Source organism: Leguminivora glycinivorella, chromosome 1 (assembly GCF_023078275.1).
Source record: "Leguminivora glycinivorella isolate SPB_JAAS2020 chromosome 1, LegGlyc_1.1, whole genome shotgun sequence".
NCBI lineage: Eukaryota > Metazoa > Arthropoda > Insecta > Lepidoptera > Tortricidae > Leguminivora > Leguminivora glycinivorella.
Window position 1 is genome coordinate 34,176,801 of NC_062971.1, and position 17,504 is coordinate 34,194,304.

General features: G+C 42.0%; 2 protein-coding genes across 3 annotated transcripts in view; one reads left to right on the top strand and one right to left on the bottom strand.

Moving 5' to 3' along the window:
- Window positions 1–1,008: 1,008 nt before the first annotated feature.
- Window positions 1,009–4,253, top strand: LOC125228375 (thyrostimulin alpha-2 subunit). 2 transcript variants are annotated; one of them, XM_048132931.1, is made up of 4 exons: window positions 1,009–1,107; window positions 1,810–1,976; window positions 3,813–3,910; window positions 4,240–4,253. In XM_048132931.1, exons 1-3 carry the CDS (start codon window positions 1,020–1,022, stop codon window positions 3,903–3,905), a joined length of 348 nt encoding a protein of 115 aa, XP_047988888.1. In that variant the 5' UTR covers window positions 1,009–1,019; the 3' UTR covers window positions 3,906–3,910; window positions 4,240–4,253. The 2 variants fall into 2 exon arrangements, with proteins under 2 accessions (XP_047988888.1, XP_047988882.1); XM_048132925.1 differs by lacking the exon at window positions 4,240–4,253 and having other exon boundaries at window positions 3,813–4,089.
- Window positions 4,254–5,372: 1,119 nt separating this feature from the next.
- Window positions 5,373–17,504, bottom strand: part of LOC125237726 (fatty acid synthase-like) — a 43,444-nt gene continuing 31,312 nt past the window's right edge. The window contains exons 10-26 of the mRNA XM_048144924.1: window positions 17,060–17,281; window positions 15,884–16,727; window positions 15,574–15,680; window positions 14,716–15,282; window positions 14,234–14,431; window positions 13,700–13,903; window positions 13,396–13,593; window positions 12,562–13,304; window positions 12,325–12,479; window positions 10,048–10,168; window positions 9,499–9,698; window positions 8,947–9,191; window positions 8,533–8,695; window positions 7,998–8,293; window positions 7,111–7,479; window positions 6,726–6,874; window positions 5,373–5,697 (exon numbers count right to left, since the gene is read on the bottom strand). Of these exons, the coding sequence (XP_048000881.1) occupies window positions 5,484–5,697; window positions 6,726–6,874; window positions 7,111–7,479; window positions 7,998–8,293; window positions 8,533–8,695; window positions 8,947–9,191; window positions 9,499–9,698; window positions 10,048–10,168; window positions 12,325–12,479; window positions 12,562–13,304; window positions 13,396–13,593; window positions 13,700–13,903; window positions 14,234–14,431; window positions 14,716–15,282; window positions 15,574–15,680; window positions 15,884–16,727; window positions 17,060–17,281 (4,995 nt within the window). The 3' untranslated portion in view covers window positions 5,373–5,483. The remainder of the gene's footprint in view (window positions 5,698–6,725; window positions 6,875–7,110; window positions 7,480–7,997; window positions 8,294–8,532; window positions 8,696–8,946; window positions 9,192–9,498; window positions 9,699–10,047; window positions 10,169–12,324; window positions 12,480–12,561; window positions 13,305–13,395; window positions 13,594–13,699; window positions 13,904–14,233; window positions 14,432–14,715; window positions 15,283–15,573; window positions 15,681–15,883; window positions 16,728–17,059; window positions 17,282–17,504) is intronic.

Consider the following 17,504-nt stretch of genomic DNA (forward strand, 5'->3'; position numbering starts at 1 on the left):
ACCTACGTATACATAAGTAGGTATACCTACGCTAGCGTTAGCTTTGTCCAGTCCACCCCATTACCCCCGCGTCATAACGTTGCAAATGCCCTGGCTGGACGTCAGCAGTTTTATGGGTTGAGATAATTTTATCCCTTTGTTTTTCGAGCAGAAGTTTAACTGAGGCAGTGGTTGTAAACCAGGGTGCTGTTTTGAAGGAATTAATAATACTATGAATTAGTGTGCATTGGGGTAATTTCGAAGGTCATCTAATTTCGAAAGTCACATAAAAATCACCATTATTTCCATCACATCAAGATTCCCCTTTCGAAATTACCTGTGCTTAAAAATTACCTCAATGCACCCTAATAGTTATTGCGTGAATTACAGATTTGCATGTGTGCTTGCTTTTGATTAAATGACTTAGAGGTAGATTCCTTAAATTTCCCTCGGAAATATACCTAAGTGATGATGATCCATATCTCGCTTGTAGGCAAGATATTTTTTCCCTCACTAGCTCGGAAATACGTGTTTTGTCCTTTAATACCAGCGGGTAAAAACGCATTTTATCCACTAGTGGGTAAAGTAATTTGACCTTGAATAAAGTCAAATTAACTGCTTTAAAATTGATAAAAGTAGGTGAATCTAGTAATAAACATGATTTACCACCTGTGGAACTACTGGAAGCAGTGATAAACGCATTTTTTGCGTTGTAGTTTCCTCGCTACAGTGAGGGGAAAAGTTTTGTGTTACACTCGGGTGCAAATTATTTTACTTCTCGTGTGTTAAAAAACTCGCAAGTTCAGGATTCTATTCTCGAACCACTCGCTTCGCTCGTGGTTCAACTAGAATCCTTTCACTTGCTCGTTTTTCAATTCCACACGGCGTTAAAATACAACTTTGCCCGGCCCCTTGTATAACAAATAACTATTTCAGCCTAAAAAATGTTGACGATCTCTGCTTATTGGATGGCCAATGTTAATATAAAAGAGGGGTTTTTAACCATCTCCATTGAGTTTGGAGCAACACCCTCATCCACCATGCTTCTCAGGAGTATAATTCTGTTTATAACAGTCGCTCATATCTTCGCTGGAGAATCTTGGAGAAAACCTGGCTGTCATAAAATGGGTTTGGTTTTTTTTTTACTAACTTAATTAGGTACAACTGTACATAATGTTACAAAAATGTGAGACGAGTTTTGTAGTTTACTTATTTGTAGTTTTAAAAGTTTTGGGATTTTTCTGGACTCCTGACGCAAAGATTAATACTTACTGTAATGAGCTCAATCTGGTTTGCATTCTACAATTCCAGTGAGTTCGGTACTGTAGTGGATAGCTGTAGAAAGTGAAATGAGTGAGTTGAAAAGGAAATCTCCTACCGTCATTTGCCTTACCGTTGGTGAATAGAGCCATGCGTTCAAACTCACATATTTCCGGGCTCATATAACCCGGCAACCTTTAAATCAAGAGTGAACAGGGTGCGTAGCCGACTGGCACAAACGCTCACGAAACGCTCGTAAGATATCTATCTCTATCGCTCGTGCGTAGTGGCGCGACAAAGACTACCTTTCGCGGCGTTTCGTTTTCGTTTCGCGTCGCAGAAATGCCATTCGGCTACGGCACCAGGCATCTTCTGGGTAAGCTCACTTTATCGTAGGCCACGTCTTTTGCCTTTGGCTAGTCCGTAGCCAAGAGTAAGCCCATTTATAATTTAAAAAATAATACCAAATAATACCTATAAATATTAGCACTTCTTCTGCGCTACGATAACATTTGATTTTCCATGAGTTCAGGATAATAACATTCATGTATTTACCAAATTTCCTTTCAGGCCACACTCGAGAAATCAACATACCGGACTGTGTAGGTTTTAAGATCACGACCAACGCCTGCCGCGGTTACTGCGAGTCTTGGTCACTGCCGAGCATCATGCTAGGCTTTAAGAGACACCCGGTCACTTCTCTTGGGCAGTGCTGTAACATCATGGAGTCTGAAGACGTGAGTGTATTTTATTTGCTATAGTACCGTTATTTGGTGAAGGAAGTAAAGGTAGGTGTCAAGATCACCACCATCGTCTGTCATGGTTACTGCGAGTCCTGGGTACGTAGCCAAATGCACAAACGCTCGCGATAATATCTGTTTCGTATCTCTATCGCTTTTGCGTATTGGTGCAACAGCGCCGGCTGGTCACTGCCGAGCATCGTGCTAGGCTTCAAGAGACCCCGGTTACTTCGCTGGGACAGTGCTGTAATATCATCGAGTCTGAAGACGTGCGTGTATTTACTAATTTAGTACGACGTAAGTTAGTGTGTTTTCACATTATCCGATCCGATATGGGATGTCGGACCGATATCCCATACATTACAGGCGCCACCTTGGATTTTTTCCATTGAAATCCTTCCGACATCGGATCGGATAATGTGAAAACGGACTTAAACTGTTACGAAGTGGCTTCCGTGGACGATGGTCGCGCGACCGCCGCCGTCACTATAGCCTATCACCGATCATCATCACGTCGACGTCGTTCATCGACGTCGCCCAGCTAAAACACTTCCATAGAGATCGAAGATTTGATTACGTCACGCCGCGTCGCATCTCGCATCGCATCGCCGTCGTCGCCGCCGTGCTCGTCGTCCACGCAAGCGGGCATTATACAGTTAGATATCTATAAAGCCTACCGATAATGAACGAAGGATTACAGTCCATATCAATATAAATTTGTAGGAAATTATATTTTGCACTCTTGTGGATAAAATGCAATTTTGCTATCTGTTTTCGAACAATCAAGATAGCATTTACCAGTTGGTGTGGTGAAAATAATTATATACGGGATTTTGCCTGTTATATCAAAGAGGATCGAGTATTATAGAGAGTTACTGTCGAAGTAAAATGTGTAATCACAGTGCATAGACTTCCACCTCTTGACACAGCCTTAAAACTTTTGAACCTCAGTTTTGACAATTTGGCCCATATTCTTAGCTTGATATGTGTTGAAATGTCAAATATTAATATTAGCGCCATCTAGCTGAGTGTACCCCAAAGGTGTAATGCCATCTAGGCCACCGTACCTTTTTCTGTATGGTACTGAGGTACGTTTTTTTCTTAGACTTTATCTGTCTATACGGAGTTATACCTGTATGTCTTTGGTTATATGCTACGTTCGTAGCACGCGTAGCTACACGCTACACGCGCTACGAGAGTAGCCAATATTAGCTCGGAGACCCGTAGCAAGTACTGATTATCTCACTGAAGAGAACAACTATTACCTATAATTATTTAGAAGAAATATAAGTTAATTTATAAAGATATTCGTATAGATAGGGATCGAGCATGTCACATATTGTACTGACATTGTTACCTGTGACAAGTTGTTGTTGTTGTTGTTGTTGTTGTAGTCCTTAGGCACCCCAGAGGTGCAAAGGGCCTTCACAAGCTCGCGCCACGCCTTTCTATCTTCAGCGACCCTCGTGGCCCCGCTCCAGCTCAGACCAGCCGCTCGTAGCTCATTTTCGACGGACCGCTTCCATGAGTGAACAAGTGATAAAAAAAAATTTCTGGCCCTCGAGTGTTCATAATTTTTGTGTTGTTGCAATTAAAAATAACGTAACGGGGCATTTTTTATGTTTTCGTTGATTTCCTACGAAAATTGACGCCCGAATATGGCTGCAAATACGGACAACCTAGACGTTTTTATTTTTGTTTGACACGCTAAGCTGGTATATTATATGTTTGCTTGATCTATGGTATATAATATGAAATCTGTAGACTATTCTAGTCTAGTAAAAATATATTTTCGAACCCAACACTTGCCTAAAACTTGAATTTATTTTTCAGACACATGTAAAGGTGCAGTGTATTGACGGCGAGCGGAATCTAACCTTCAAGTCGGCAGTATCCTGCGCGTGCTATCACTGCCAGAAGGAATAGAACAGGTATTGCAATTACATACCTGAGCAATTTCCGTTTACTTTGTAATTTTTTTTTTATTATTACAATCTCCGATTTTGATAAAAATTGGTAAACTGATAGAGTCCTCGAAGATCCACTAGGTTCCCCAAAATGTCCTAGGTTGATTGTATAAAACTTTCCTTTTTTGTTACCGAAAATGTATAGAAATCTGGTAACAAAAAAGGAAGGTTTCATACAAACTACATAGGAGATTTTGGGAAACCTAGTGGATCTTGCTCAGCATCATGGACTCTATCAGACTACCAATTTTTATCAAAATCAGAGACGTGATCCAAATGTACAAACTTAACAGGAATTGCTCATCTATAGGTCGCAATTACATAGGTACTACCAATTGCATACCTAAAGGTCGTATCATTTGTGATGACGAGCAATGTTCTTTGATGACATTGACCATTATGAACCTAGGCACGTTAAGCGACATCGTGACAAAGGCACGATCTTTTCTTGTGATAACTCGCATATAGACATGTATTTAAGTAGACTTTCTTGTTTTGTATCGATAAAAAAACACATAGTAGGTACCACTTACCTATGTTTAATATTTAAAATTATGGTAATGATTTGAGATTATTGGCGGACACCCTAGATGAAATTATTATTAAATCGTTAACTAAAAATGTGTAGAAATATTAATTAAGTACACCTTTATTGTTGCATGTAGGTACGATTGAGCGGTTCTAAAAGTATTTTTTTTTTAGATTATTTCGATTTTTATGTGTATAGTGCTCTTGGGCTTCCCCAAAAGACTCTTTTTTTGGTCATCATCATCGTCATCATATCAGCCCTTTATCGCCCACTGCTAAGCCTCTCTTCTAGTATTACGCCACTTGTCCCGGTCCTGAGCTAGTCTCCTCCAGTTGTGACCCGCAATTTTCCGGACGTCGTCCACCCAACGAGCACCGTGCACCCAATGGTCATCGCGGGCCAACTAAATTAATAAGTATGTCAATTAAAATACTAATCTAACTGATCAAAGCATTCGGTACGAGATGAATACGCAGGTTATTAAACTGTCAATCTTAAATCCATCTTCGGAACAATGGAATCTAATTCGTGTCTGGTTTTTAAACCGATAAAGTTATACTTACTTTTGTGTACATAGGTACCTAGGTAGTAGGTACTTAATACCTAGGTGCAAGTGGGTGGTCTATTTAGATGTATGTCTATGATTATACATACTACATTAAGAAATTGATTTACATATTATATCTTTCTTAAAAAGGCGATAAAAAATAAGTATGTGAAATTGAATAATGAATTGTTTGTCTTAAGTGAAATGTTACTAAACTTATTATAACTTGCGATGTAGAAAATAAGGTATAAATTATTAGATTTGTAAACGAAATTAATGTAATTGATAAACTGTAAAATAAATGTGATTTGTTAAAAATAAACATATCGAGTGAGATAAACCGCGTTTTATTCAAAAAGGCAAACGTTAGTAACTTATTATTAAAATTACTTACATAAGCATGTAAAATGGCAAACCATTTTATAGAAAAAAAGTTTGTATCAATTGTAGATATTATAACATCACTTCCCCGCGATAATTTCTGAGACGTAATCACCAATGGTGCGGGCCGCTGCGCCGGCGACGATAGAACCGTGCGTGGCGGGCAGTCGGCGCGTGCGCAGCTCTCCCGCGCACAGCGCGCGCAGCCCGTAGTCCTCATCTAGGTCCGATCTGACGGGACAGCTCGCTGCGAAGAGCGTCACTGGCGCGCATAGGTTTGACGCTGGCTTGTACCTGCAGCCAAAAGGTTACGATTTTTTATGTAAGTATTCAGTTTTTTGAGTCCCTGTGTACATGGACTCACCCTTGTATTCCTGGACGGGTAGGCATAGGCAGAACACAAAAATTGCTCACGTTTCAGTATAGCAACATCTTGTCATTTAATTTCGTTCAACTCTACAGCGCGTAAACCTAATAAGGGCGATAAATGAAACCAGGCATATAATTCAATATTGTTATCATTAATTAAGAGGTGTTTTTGAGTTACTTTAAATTTTCACCCCATAATGAATTTTTGAAAAATTTCTCAGCAGCAATGTACTGTAACCGTGGTTGCGATGACAATCAATGACAACTGTCAACGAGCGGTTAACGCGAGTGTGTTTGCATTACGTTGCGGGCCGAATTATTTTGTATGGATAAAAAAAAAATTTCAATTTTAATTAAAAGTTATCTAATTCCATTTTTTATGTCCTATACTCACCACCGTTAAGAGGTTCGCCCGTATTAGGTTTACACCCTGTATAACTGTTTAATTTTGACTATCTGCAATATTTCTCTTCTCCCACCTAAACTAAACTTAGTTAGTACCTATTATTTTATAAAAATATTATCCGGGAAAAAATGAACTATCGAGACAATACAGTAATGTGTATTTTTCCATGCAAACAACTTTTTATTAAGAATAAAAACTGTCCCAATTCTGCGTCTATCGTAGAAAACGGTTTTGCAATAGTTTTTTGTTCGGTGTCGGCGTAATCGACAAAAAAAAATCGGTGTAAAAAATGCAATTGTTTGTTATTCCTTGCATGAATAGTAATATTTAAAAAAAATGTTCATTGTAAACGTTTTGTGAGTTTAGGATTGTAATACGGTACTGCATACCTACTTAATAACACTCTCGAGAGTGCAGGGTGCAGTTCTGCAGGTTTTTCCTGCAAACTTCTAGCATTTTTTTACCTATCTCATAGCTTATCTTTTACTTAAATGGTAGATTGTGAGGTTAACGGACTTGTTATTGACCTGTAACTTTAATTACATACCGATTACCAATCTCCAGTCTGCGGCGAAAACTCCGTGCTATTTCACTTAACACAGCCGTCTCCACGGTCGCACCACTGGCAACAACGAGTTCTGCCATGCGAGCCAAGCGTGCCTCCCAACTGGATAATATATTTAGTTCGGCTGTTACCTGTCCAAAGATCCAAATTTTATAACATGTTATAACACCTTACTAATGACGCCGGCAAGGCTATCACAACACTGATTTAAACTTTCACATAATTATTTTTAAAATCGGGACTTAATCGCGTATGACTACATATTAAACTGAACCAACCAACGCCTCCAACGTTTCAGGGACGGCGTTGTCCCCGTGGTGCTCCGAGATTTTAAAAATAATTAAGGCTAATACATTTGTCTACTAACCTTAACCGGATCCAAATCGTACAACAGGCTACCCACGTACGTTAACAATCCAACCTCGCGTTTCAAACCACGCATAGCGCTTGAGGTAACAAAGTCGGGCGAGCCATCTACAAGTACCAGCTGAACAGCACAGCCTTTCAGCTCCAGTTGTAAAGCCATCTCAAAGACAACTGAGGTGCCAAAAGAGTAGCCCAGCAACGTGTAGGGTGGATGTGGCTGGACAGCACGTATTTGTCGCAAATAAAACCCAGCAAGAGTTTCGATGTCGTTAAGCGGAGCCGATCGGGCGCATTGTATCCCGTACACTGTGCCTCGCACGCTGGCAGATATATCACGCAACGTTTTAACGACACCATCTATTGAATGTACCTGCCAAAATTCACATTAAATCAGTAAAAGCAAGTCGATTAACCTGCAATACTTACGAACCCCGTCATATAAATATAAATAAATAAATAAATATTGGGGACACCTTACACAGATCAAATTAGACCCAAACTAAGCAAAGCTTGTACTATGGATGCTAAGCGACGATATAAGTACATACTTAAATATATAATTACATACATACATACAATCACGCCTGTATCCCATGAAGGGGTAGGTAGAGCACATGAAACTACTAAAGTATCAGTGCCACTCTTGGCAAATAAGGGGTTGACAGAAAACGAAACTGTGACATTGCAGTGACAGGTTGCCAGCCTCTCGCCTACGCCACAATTTAACCCATATCCCACAGTCGCCTACAAATCGCGCTAAATATATAAATACATACTTATATCGATAGAAAACATCCATGACTCAGGAACAAGCACCGCCGGCAGTATCTCATCTCATAAAACCGACGAAAGTTGATTTTTTTTAATACATTATGTATTAGAATTTACCATAAATACGGGTTTGTCATCAGGATCACCCGGTGGTAGCGAAGGCAACTTAACAAGCACTTCCTCAGGAACTAAAGGAATCTCCTTTGTTTGTTTGTTGACGTCCACGGTTGCGGCCTGTGTGGGTGTATCCATGGCGCGCAGTTTGCTAAAGGTGAGCGCGCGGATCTCTTGGACGCTGAGCATCAAGTCGTAACCTCGCTCTAGAGTCTGCTTTATCTCGGCACTCATCAGTGAGTCCATTCCCAATTCAGCCAATGTCGACGTCTCTGGTATCTTACTCAGATCCTTAAAACCTGTGGTCGAATACAAGCAATTATTAATTTCAGTTAGGATACTACGCACAAGAGAACTCTCATTCTCTGCATACGCTAATAAATACTAATAATTTATCTAATGAATTGTTCAATTATAAAGTCAGGTACAAAGAGGTACACTGAGCAGAAAATATGCACGTGAATGACGTGAACATTATAAGTACACTCATAGAATAGCCACGCTATTTTTGCCGCTAGCTAGATATATAGATAGATACCAAGGATATTGGCAACGGCCTGCACGAGGCTATGCGCAGATGTTTCTTTCACGCGGCGCCTGTCGGCAAGCACCAAGGACGAGACCACTGCATGTGGTGACGCTAGCAAAGAACCCAACGTGGCCAGGCACGATGCAATGCGCTGCGGCACAGTGCCGCCAATCTAAAAACAACACAAACATCTGACAATTCTGCAGACTAAACGTACACTATGGCTTCGTACAGCGCCATCTGTAAAACTGTATTTTTGACTTTGATTCGCCGTCCTTAACAAATTTCGCGACGTATGTACGGTCAGCCAAGAAAGTGGTTTACCACTTTTCGACTCTATGTTAAAGACATAAGGCCGAAAAGTGGTAAATCACTTTTTTAGCTGACTGTACATAATGAGTTATTAGAATTTATTAGAATCACCTCGACATCTTCGTAACCGCTCATTGCAGCGAGCACCCCCACATCGCCAACTGCACCCCACTGTACCGCCAGCGCCGGCAGTCCGTCTTCCTGACGGCGTTCGCAGACGCGCTCCATGGCGCTGTTAGCGAGACCGTAGTTGCTTTGACCGGCGTTGCCGCGCCCGCAAGTTACAGAAGAGAATACCACGAAATGTTCCAGCTCCGGCGCTAACTCACGAGCCGCCAGATCTAGTGCACGTGTCGCTGTTCGGAGGTAGAAATTAGTTTAGCGAGGCATACTAATGAAATCTTTGCGCCATCGCCGCCGTTCATATCGGCGTGTTTAGATTCCTTTAAGTTAGTTTAGTTAAATTATAGAAATTATATGGCGGCGGGGCCTACAACTACAAACCGATATTTTTGCCATAAATGTAAAAAATAGCAAGAAAATGCAATTTTTAACCCCCGACGCAAAAACGAAGGGGTGTTATAAGTTTGACGTGTCTGTCTGTGTGTATGTCTGTGGAAGCGGATTAACACATTTCGTTTTTCACTGGAGGTTTAATAATACCGTCGATCTTTGGCGCGGCGACAGCGTGGAACATGACCGGCGTCTGGTTCTCGAGAAATGCGTCGCGCAGCACGACGGCGACGTTGAAGACCCCGCCGATCGGCGCGAGCGCCGCCGCCGAGCGAAACAGCGCGCGCGCGCCCGCCACCGTCGTTACGTCGTCTGTCGATAACTGTACTTGTATGCCTGCTTCGCGCCATCTACAAAGCATATTAAAATACAATTTGGTTCCTACTTCCTACATTGCTGTTGATATTAGCGGGCGTAGCACACTACTCGCAGTTCGAAAAACTTTATCGCACCGCTGCGTCCCTACAAATATGTAGCTTACTATATGTGCCGCACTTACAAATGTAGTGCAAAATGGACAGCCTAACGTTATATCATTTATCAGGCGACCATGCTTGCCTGCTAGAAAAGGAAAAGCAGTAGAAGGTAATCACACTGTTCAAACTTTGAGTAATGACCAGGACCGCGCACATCGAGGCATCAATTTTTTTGCTTTTTCCCTAGATTTTCTTCACTTTAATATTACGAATACCCTCTTACCGTCGGATACACCAGGCTTGATACCCTGTGCGTACACCATTGCGCGAGTTAAACACGAGCGTGCGCGCGCCGCAACTTTTCAGCCACTCTCCCAGCTCCAGGCCGAAACCGCCTAGTCCGCCTATAAAATCAAACACAGAACGAATTAGCATCAACATGAAGACGGTATGTATGTACATACCTACCGGCCCCGGGTGAACACGCCATATGATGCAATAATTTTCTACATCAATATTTTGTGGTATTTAAGTACCTACCGACAGCAACTTAGAGTAGAAGGCAAAGGCATGTTACGCTAATGCAAATTGGACAATCGATGAAAGATGATCAGAACATTCCCAACCAGTCAAGAGTAAAATCAAAAGGAAATAATTGAAATTTGGAAAGTTGAAATTTGGTACCAATATGTATATCAATCACGCCAACAAAGTGCAAGATTTGTAAGGGGTTTTGAGTTTCCAGCGAATTACTACTTTCAACTGTTTTTAGGGTTCCGTAGTCAACTAGGAACCCTTATAGTTTCGCCATGTCTGTCTGTCCGTCCGTCCGTCCGTCCGTCCGCGGATAATCTCCATAACCGTTAGCACTAGAAAGCTGAAATTTGGTACCAATATGTATATCAATTACGCCGACAAAGTGCAAAAATAAAAAATGGAAAAAATGTTTTATTAGGGTACCCCCCCCCTACATGTAAAGTGGGGGCTGATTTTTTTTTTTACTCCAACTCCAACGTGTGATATATTGTTGGATAGGTATTTAAAAATGAATAAGGGTTTACTAAGATCGTTTTTTGATAATATTAATATTTTCGGAAATAATCGCTCCTAAAGGAAAAAAAAGTGCGTCCCCCCCCCTCTAACTTTTGAACCATAAGTTTAAAAAATATGAAAAAAATCACAAAAGTAGAACTTTCTAGGAAAGGTAATTTTTAAAACTGCTTTTAATATAAATCTTTGATTATTTGATGTAAACACAAATTTAATGAATATACGTATACCGGTAAGGTGAGGAGTTTCCTCAATTGCTCATGAATCCGATATCCGATTACCTACATATAAGAAATCGTGCTTGACAGAATTTGACTTGAAAACTCAATATGTAAGCATAACAATAAGAGAACAAATCTCCTAACAAATAAATGTCACTAATTCTGAACTTAAATGCAAGCTGTTCCACTCCATCCAATGCTTGTAATGTGATATGCAATAAATAATTCTAATTCTAATTCTTATAAAAATACCAAAGTCATTATAAGCGTGCCGTTCAGATTTGAGTAGTTCCGTTCTGATCTTCATCAGCAGTTCCACTGCACCAAATGTCACTGTTTTGGACGTAAGTACATGCTGTTCTTATAAAAATACCAAAGTCACTATAAGTGTGCCGTTCAGATTTGAGGAGTTCCATTCTGACCATCATCAGAAGTTCCACTACACCAAATGTCACTGTTCAGGGGCGGCTCAAAGCACCAAATGTCACTGTTCTGGACGTAAGTGCATGCTGTTCTTAAAAAATACCAAAGTCACTATAAGCTGTTTTGAGGAGTTCCGTTCTGACCATCATCAAGTTCCACTGCACCAAATGTCACTTTCTGGATAAGCTGTTCTTATAAAAATACCAAAGTCACTATAAGCGTGCCGTTCAGATTTGAGGAAGTTCCGTTCTGACCATCATCAGCAGTCCACTGCACCAAATATCACTGTTTCGTACGTAAATGCAAGTTGTTCCTTTAAAAACACAAAAATCACCATATGCCTTCCAGATTTGAGGAGTTCCCTCGATTTCTCCAGGATCCCATCATCAGAACTGGGTTCTGAGAAAAATGGGACCAATCTGTATGCATATAAATTCAATCAAAAAAAAATTTTCAAAATCGGTCCAGTAACGACGGAGATATGGAGGAACAAACATTAAAAAAAAACAAAAAAAAATACAGACGAATTGAGAACCCCTTCCCTTGAGATTTGGAAGGCGGTTAAAAAACACAAAAACCACCATATATATGCCTTTCAGATTTGAGGAGTTCCCTCGATTTCTCTAGAATCCCATCATCAGAACTGGGTTCTAATAAAAACGGGACCAATCTGTATGCATATACATTCGATCAAAAAAAATATTTTCAAAATCGGTCCAGTAACGACGGAGATATCGTGGAACAAACATAACAATAAAAAAAAATACAGACCAATTGAGAACCACCTTCCTTGAGATTTGGGAGCGGCGGTTAAAAACTCTGTACATCAGGATTATTCCAAATCCAATAGTGTATTAAGTACATACCGACGAGAACATAGCTCTTTCCAGGGTGCAAGAAAGTGCGCGGTATGGCGAAAATAAGACGCGCTGGCGCCAGCTCACTGCCATTCTCCACCTCTTCAGTCTCTTCACGTATTCGGATAAGTACCTTGCCGATGTGTTTTCCCGTTGCCATATATCTGCGCAGCAGAAATTACCATTACCAAGCAGAAATTACAGAAAACAATAAAATTAAGTTCACAGATCCTTTAACTAACTCACCGAAAGGCTTGCTCCAGCTGATTGTCAGGGTAAACTGTGGCAGGCAGTGGACGCACGACGCCTGACGCGATACCTTCGTCCATGCAGCGCCAAGTCTCTTTTCTCTCAGGTAAATCGTGTGAGTTAAAAAGCGTGTCCAGCATAATGCCGTGCACTGTCGTGTTCTTTAACAGCACGGCCATGCCTAGCGCTCTGTTGGCACTGAGGTCCACTTTGCCGATCTCCAGGAACCGGCCGCCCGTGGCGAGGCAGCGAACCGACGCTTGTAGCTTGTCACCCGCAAGTGAATTGAGCACGAGATCGACGCCGCGGCCTCGCGTGCGACTAAGTACAAGTTGTTGGAACGAGCAGTCACGTGAGTTACCTATGTTGGCATCCAGAAGCTGTGGAAAGCGCTCCAAAAGAAAATCACGCTTTTCAGGCATGCCCACAGTTGTGAAGACAGTGCAACCCGCGTTCAGTGCGATAGCAATGGCCGCTTGACCTACGCCACCGGCACCTGCGTGAATCAATATGCTTTCACCTCGGCGCATACGTCCACGGACTGTAAGAGCGTAATACGCCGTCATGTAAGCCACGGGCACGGTTGCCGCCTCCTCCAGCGACCACTGAATTGGTACCTTCCACAACATAGACTCGTCAACGATCACCGTTGTCGCTAATCCTTTAAACGGAACTATACCCATCACGCGCTTGCCAGTTGGCAAGCAGCCACTAAACTCAAAGCCGAGAGGTATACTTTCCTGCGAAAAAAGGTAGTCTTTCAAAGGTGACTGATACACATTTTGAAAATAGTTTTCTTGAGACTATAATATTATATGCTATTAAACTGACCTTAAAGATGGGATCTTCTTCTGGGAAGATCTTGCCAGTAGCGATCATAATGTCTCGGAAATTGAGCGATGAGTAATAAATGTGACACAGGACTTTTCTTTGATGGTGGGCGACCATCTCTTGCTGCAAGTCAGTTTCAACCCAACACAGAGAAGATAGGTCACCACGGGTCTGTGTGATTACATGCGCATGCTCCACCTGAAGATTAGATCGACGTGTTAAATATTAAACGTCTTCAAGTTGGTAAGAACCTACTTGAAAACTATTTAAAAAAGTAACTACTATTAAAAAAAGTCGTGAGTACCTGCTTTTGAGTGTCAGTAATCTCGAGTGCTAGATGGCGGTAGGTTCCCCAGACACCATTTTGTAGCACGTTGAAGGCAAGGTCTCGTTGAACTTGCTTCTTAAACGCCGGCGCATCAGGGTTGAACGATTCCTTACTTTCAGGAATGTAGTAAACGCGGAGACGGTGGCCGCCGGGCTCTCGTTGCAAACACGTTCCCAAGCCCTGCACCCGGTGATAAATACAGACGTAGAAAATGGGGAACTTGATAAAAATAAAATCAATGCATGTTATGAATTATGATCGATGAGAAACGTAAAGACAAAGTGGTTGAACTAAAGGGTGTCACATGTAGACATTAATATAAAATACATTCAACTAGGGAACAAATCAAATTATTTTATTGAATATTTTTTGATTTGTTCTTTTTTTCTTTCGTGTATAATATCTATTTCAATTTATAATGAAATACATTGTTAAAACAAAGACCATAGCCTCAAATTATAGTTCAGACATCATCTAATATTTGATGATACTTAATGGAAGCACGATTACCTGCACACCAGATTCACTGGAATTCGACCACACGTATACACGCATGTCCTCTGTCTCGGCGCGCTTCCTGGCGTCCTTCAGTTCCTCCACCCAGGCGTAGTCGTCGTCACGCACTTGGATGACGACCTTCGTCGTCGGCACGGTCACTACACGCCGTAGCAGCATGTAGTCACACGACGCGGTGCGTATATGCGATACCTTAAAAACAAGAAAAGTGTGAGATCGTTTGGACATGCATGCAGCCTAACAAACAGAGTGTACAAGGGGGATGCAGAAACCGGCGTTTTGTCGGTGACTTCCTCATCGGTGATCAAATCAGGAAAATCCAGAAGAAAGGCCAGCGTTCCTAAAACAGGCGTGTGTGTAAGGCTTTTTTTTAAAGTGAAGATAGTTATAGAGGTATAGGAGGGGTCGTATCAAGTAGAAATTTGTGGCCTAGTCTGCCTTTCCGGGAAATATGTAGTCGTGACTACAGATATTACCATTCTTAATCCAGTAGCTGCTATCTGCTTTTGTACTGTTGTGTCGTCGAATGTGCCAACCGTCTCCTTCAGCAGCACAAAGTCACCATTCGCATTTGGCACGGGCAGCACACTGGTCGGCGGCGTCGACACACCATTTTTCGCCATGTTTACACCGTTTGATGCCATTGGTACACCATTCTTCGAGGCCGGTATATCCTTCGGCATCTTCGGCGCACCGTTAGTCGAGATCGGCCTAACGTTCGGCGCTTTTGTGTCACAGATCGGGACAGTATTAGGTGCCTTCGCCAGACCGTTATTTGGGACCGATACATCGTTCACCACCCTTGCTACGTCGTTCTTCGGAGTTGGAACACCATTTGGTGCCTTCTGCCCACCGTTCATCGACGCTTTGTTGGACGAACAAATTGACGCACCATTGATCGAATCTAGCTCATAGTTTGGTGCGTTAGACAAACCATTCGACTTGACCGGACTCCCGTCCCGTGCAATCGGCGTACCTATTGAGGACATGTTGTTATCCAATATCAAATTACACTGCTCCAGAACCGTGCTCTTACTTGACACCTGAAAAATTTAAAGGGTTAGTTCCAATTCCAACGTATTGGGTTTAATCAGAAAATAAACGTGTATCTAATACAATGACTATCCAGTTTCTTAAGAAACCATGAAAGTTAGGGACATAAAAGTTTAAAACAAGTTTAAAACAAACGTTCTCGTCGGTTTTTTCGATAATAAACCACTATTTCTGGATTATTGTGAATAATTACACTTTTTCACTAAAACTAAGACTAATACAACTTATAACCGTATACCTACTACACGTGCTGTCATATACCTATTGAGGCTTCAGGTTACCTTGACCTGCAGTGGTTCCATGAATGCGGTGTATTTCGCTACATCGCCGCCCGCTGCCAACGTTGCCTCCACGCGCAATCTGCGAGTCGATGGTTCCACTTCTAGAGCTGTGCAAACAAATTGTATCTTTTTGCTGTCCCCATCAAAATTAAAATCAGAATAAATAGTTATTTGTTTTATAAGGAGGCAAAGTTAAAACGTGCCAATATTCGTATTAAATCCGAGAAAGCAAAAGATCAATATTGCCACTTGCAAAAATACAACAAGTTTGACCCTTGTTAAAAGAAACTAAAAATGAATCCTGCATTACCTTGCATAACGTGTGGTAGTAGCAGTTCATCCAATGGCCGCTGGAACGCGAACTCTGCAAGCGTCAGTTGCAGCGAACTGCAGTTCTCAATCACTAGCTGCAGAGCGACAGAAAGTGCAAATCTCCTGGAACACTCTTTCTGATCAAAATGCGTTGTTTCAAAGGGTACGAATACATGCTTTTCAATAGTAGGTGTGGCTTGGACGTTCACGCGGTGTGGTGCCCGTGAGGCACTCATGCCTCGACATTCTACACCGCCACACACAACAACGTCAATGTCGGGACAGCATTTGATAGGTACAGTATTGGTCTCCGCGTTTAACGCCTCTCGCTGTACTTTTGGATCGATGACTAAACGCTGCAGACGAGTTGGTACATACAGCGCACGAGTATCGTTGCCTATTAGGCCAAATTGCAGAGTTGAATCCATAAAAGTGATCCAATTGCCCTCCCATTTGACCAGACCGCGAGTGCCACGCGCGTCTGAGGATTTGATTCCGCAAAATAGGCCTTTAAAGTTGTATCCTCGGAGTCGAAATTCTTTGTAGATATCTTCGGAGTCAAGGGGAGGTAGGTTCTCGTGGTCGTCTACTTCGGACAGCACTTCAGCGGGTAGGAACTCAGTGGCGGAGTCGACAGCGAGCCGCACCGTACCCGTGGCTACAGCTGTGCCTCCCTCGCAGACCTCAAATTCTCCTGTGGTCCTCAAAACCGTGATGTAGAACCGCAGTGGTGCGTCACGTAGCACGATGGTGGCTCGACGGAACTGAACGTTCTCAAAAACCACCGCTGTGCTTTCTAAATCCAAACTGTGCATCTTTGCCACAGTGCGCCACACCAACATCTGGTAAAAAAATACTTATAATTTGTAAGCCTTTAGCGCTAGCACATGATTTGCGCGAGATTATATCGCCGCGAGATACTATCGCGATAACCATGTGCTAGTCCTGCAAACCTATAGCTGTTTCATCGGTAGTCACCGATTTATTAGAAATAATTAAAGTAATATTTGCAGAATTATTCAAACAATACAATTTAATTAAATGGCGCAGTCAGTGGGATACGAACTTTAAGCATACGCTCCTAAGAGAAGGTGATCACTTTAACTTTAAATAATGATTTCTAGATCTTTCACTTTTTTAGATCCTTGTAGACGAGCCTGTAAATAAAACTTACAATGTATCCCGTAGCGGGGAAGAGCACCCTCCCATCGATGTTGTGACCGGCGATGAAGGCGTCATCAGGGTTGTCGAGGTCGAAGTTGACGACGCTCTCGCACCGGCCCTTGGAGAAGTCAGGCACGTCCCACTCGATGGAGTGGTCCCAGGCTACGTGTGAAGCCAGCCCTGGCGTACCGCGGGACACAGGAAATGAAACATGAGGGTATAGGCGCGAAACCTGCAGGAATAGATAAATAGGTAAGCAACAAATTGTGGTATCGTTGGTCGCTACTTTGTAAAACTACGCAGATAGTACATGGTTACTCTATTTCCTAAAAACTAAACATTGCATCAGTCAGTGAGTTGAATTGCATGAAATGTACAATTCAGGGTCAAGAGGGAAAAAACCAGCGACAGAAATCCGTGGCTATGATCTAAGCTGAAATGTTACGGAAGTAGCA

Excerpts from the sequence above, each read along its gene's own strand:
- LOC125228375 (XM_048132931.1), top strand. The coding sequence starts at position 1,020 with ATGCTTCTCAGGAGTATAATTCTGTTTATAACAGTCGCTCATATCTTC. Across the intron at positions 1,108-1,809 it reads ACCTGGCTGTCATAAAATGG|GCCACACTCGAGAAATCAAC; the intron begins GTTTGGTTTTTT and ends ATTTCCTTTCAG. Across the intron at positions 1,977-3,812 it reads ACATCATGGAGTCTGAAGAC|ACACATGTAAAGGTGCAGTG; the intron begins GTGAGTGTATTT and ends TTTATTTTTCAG.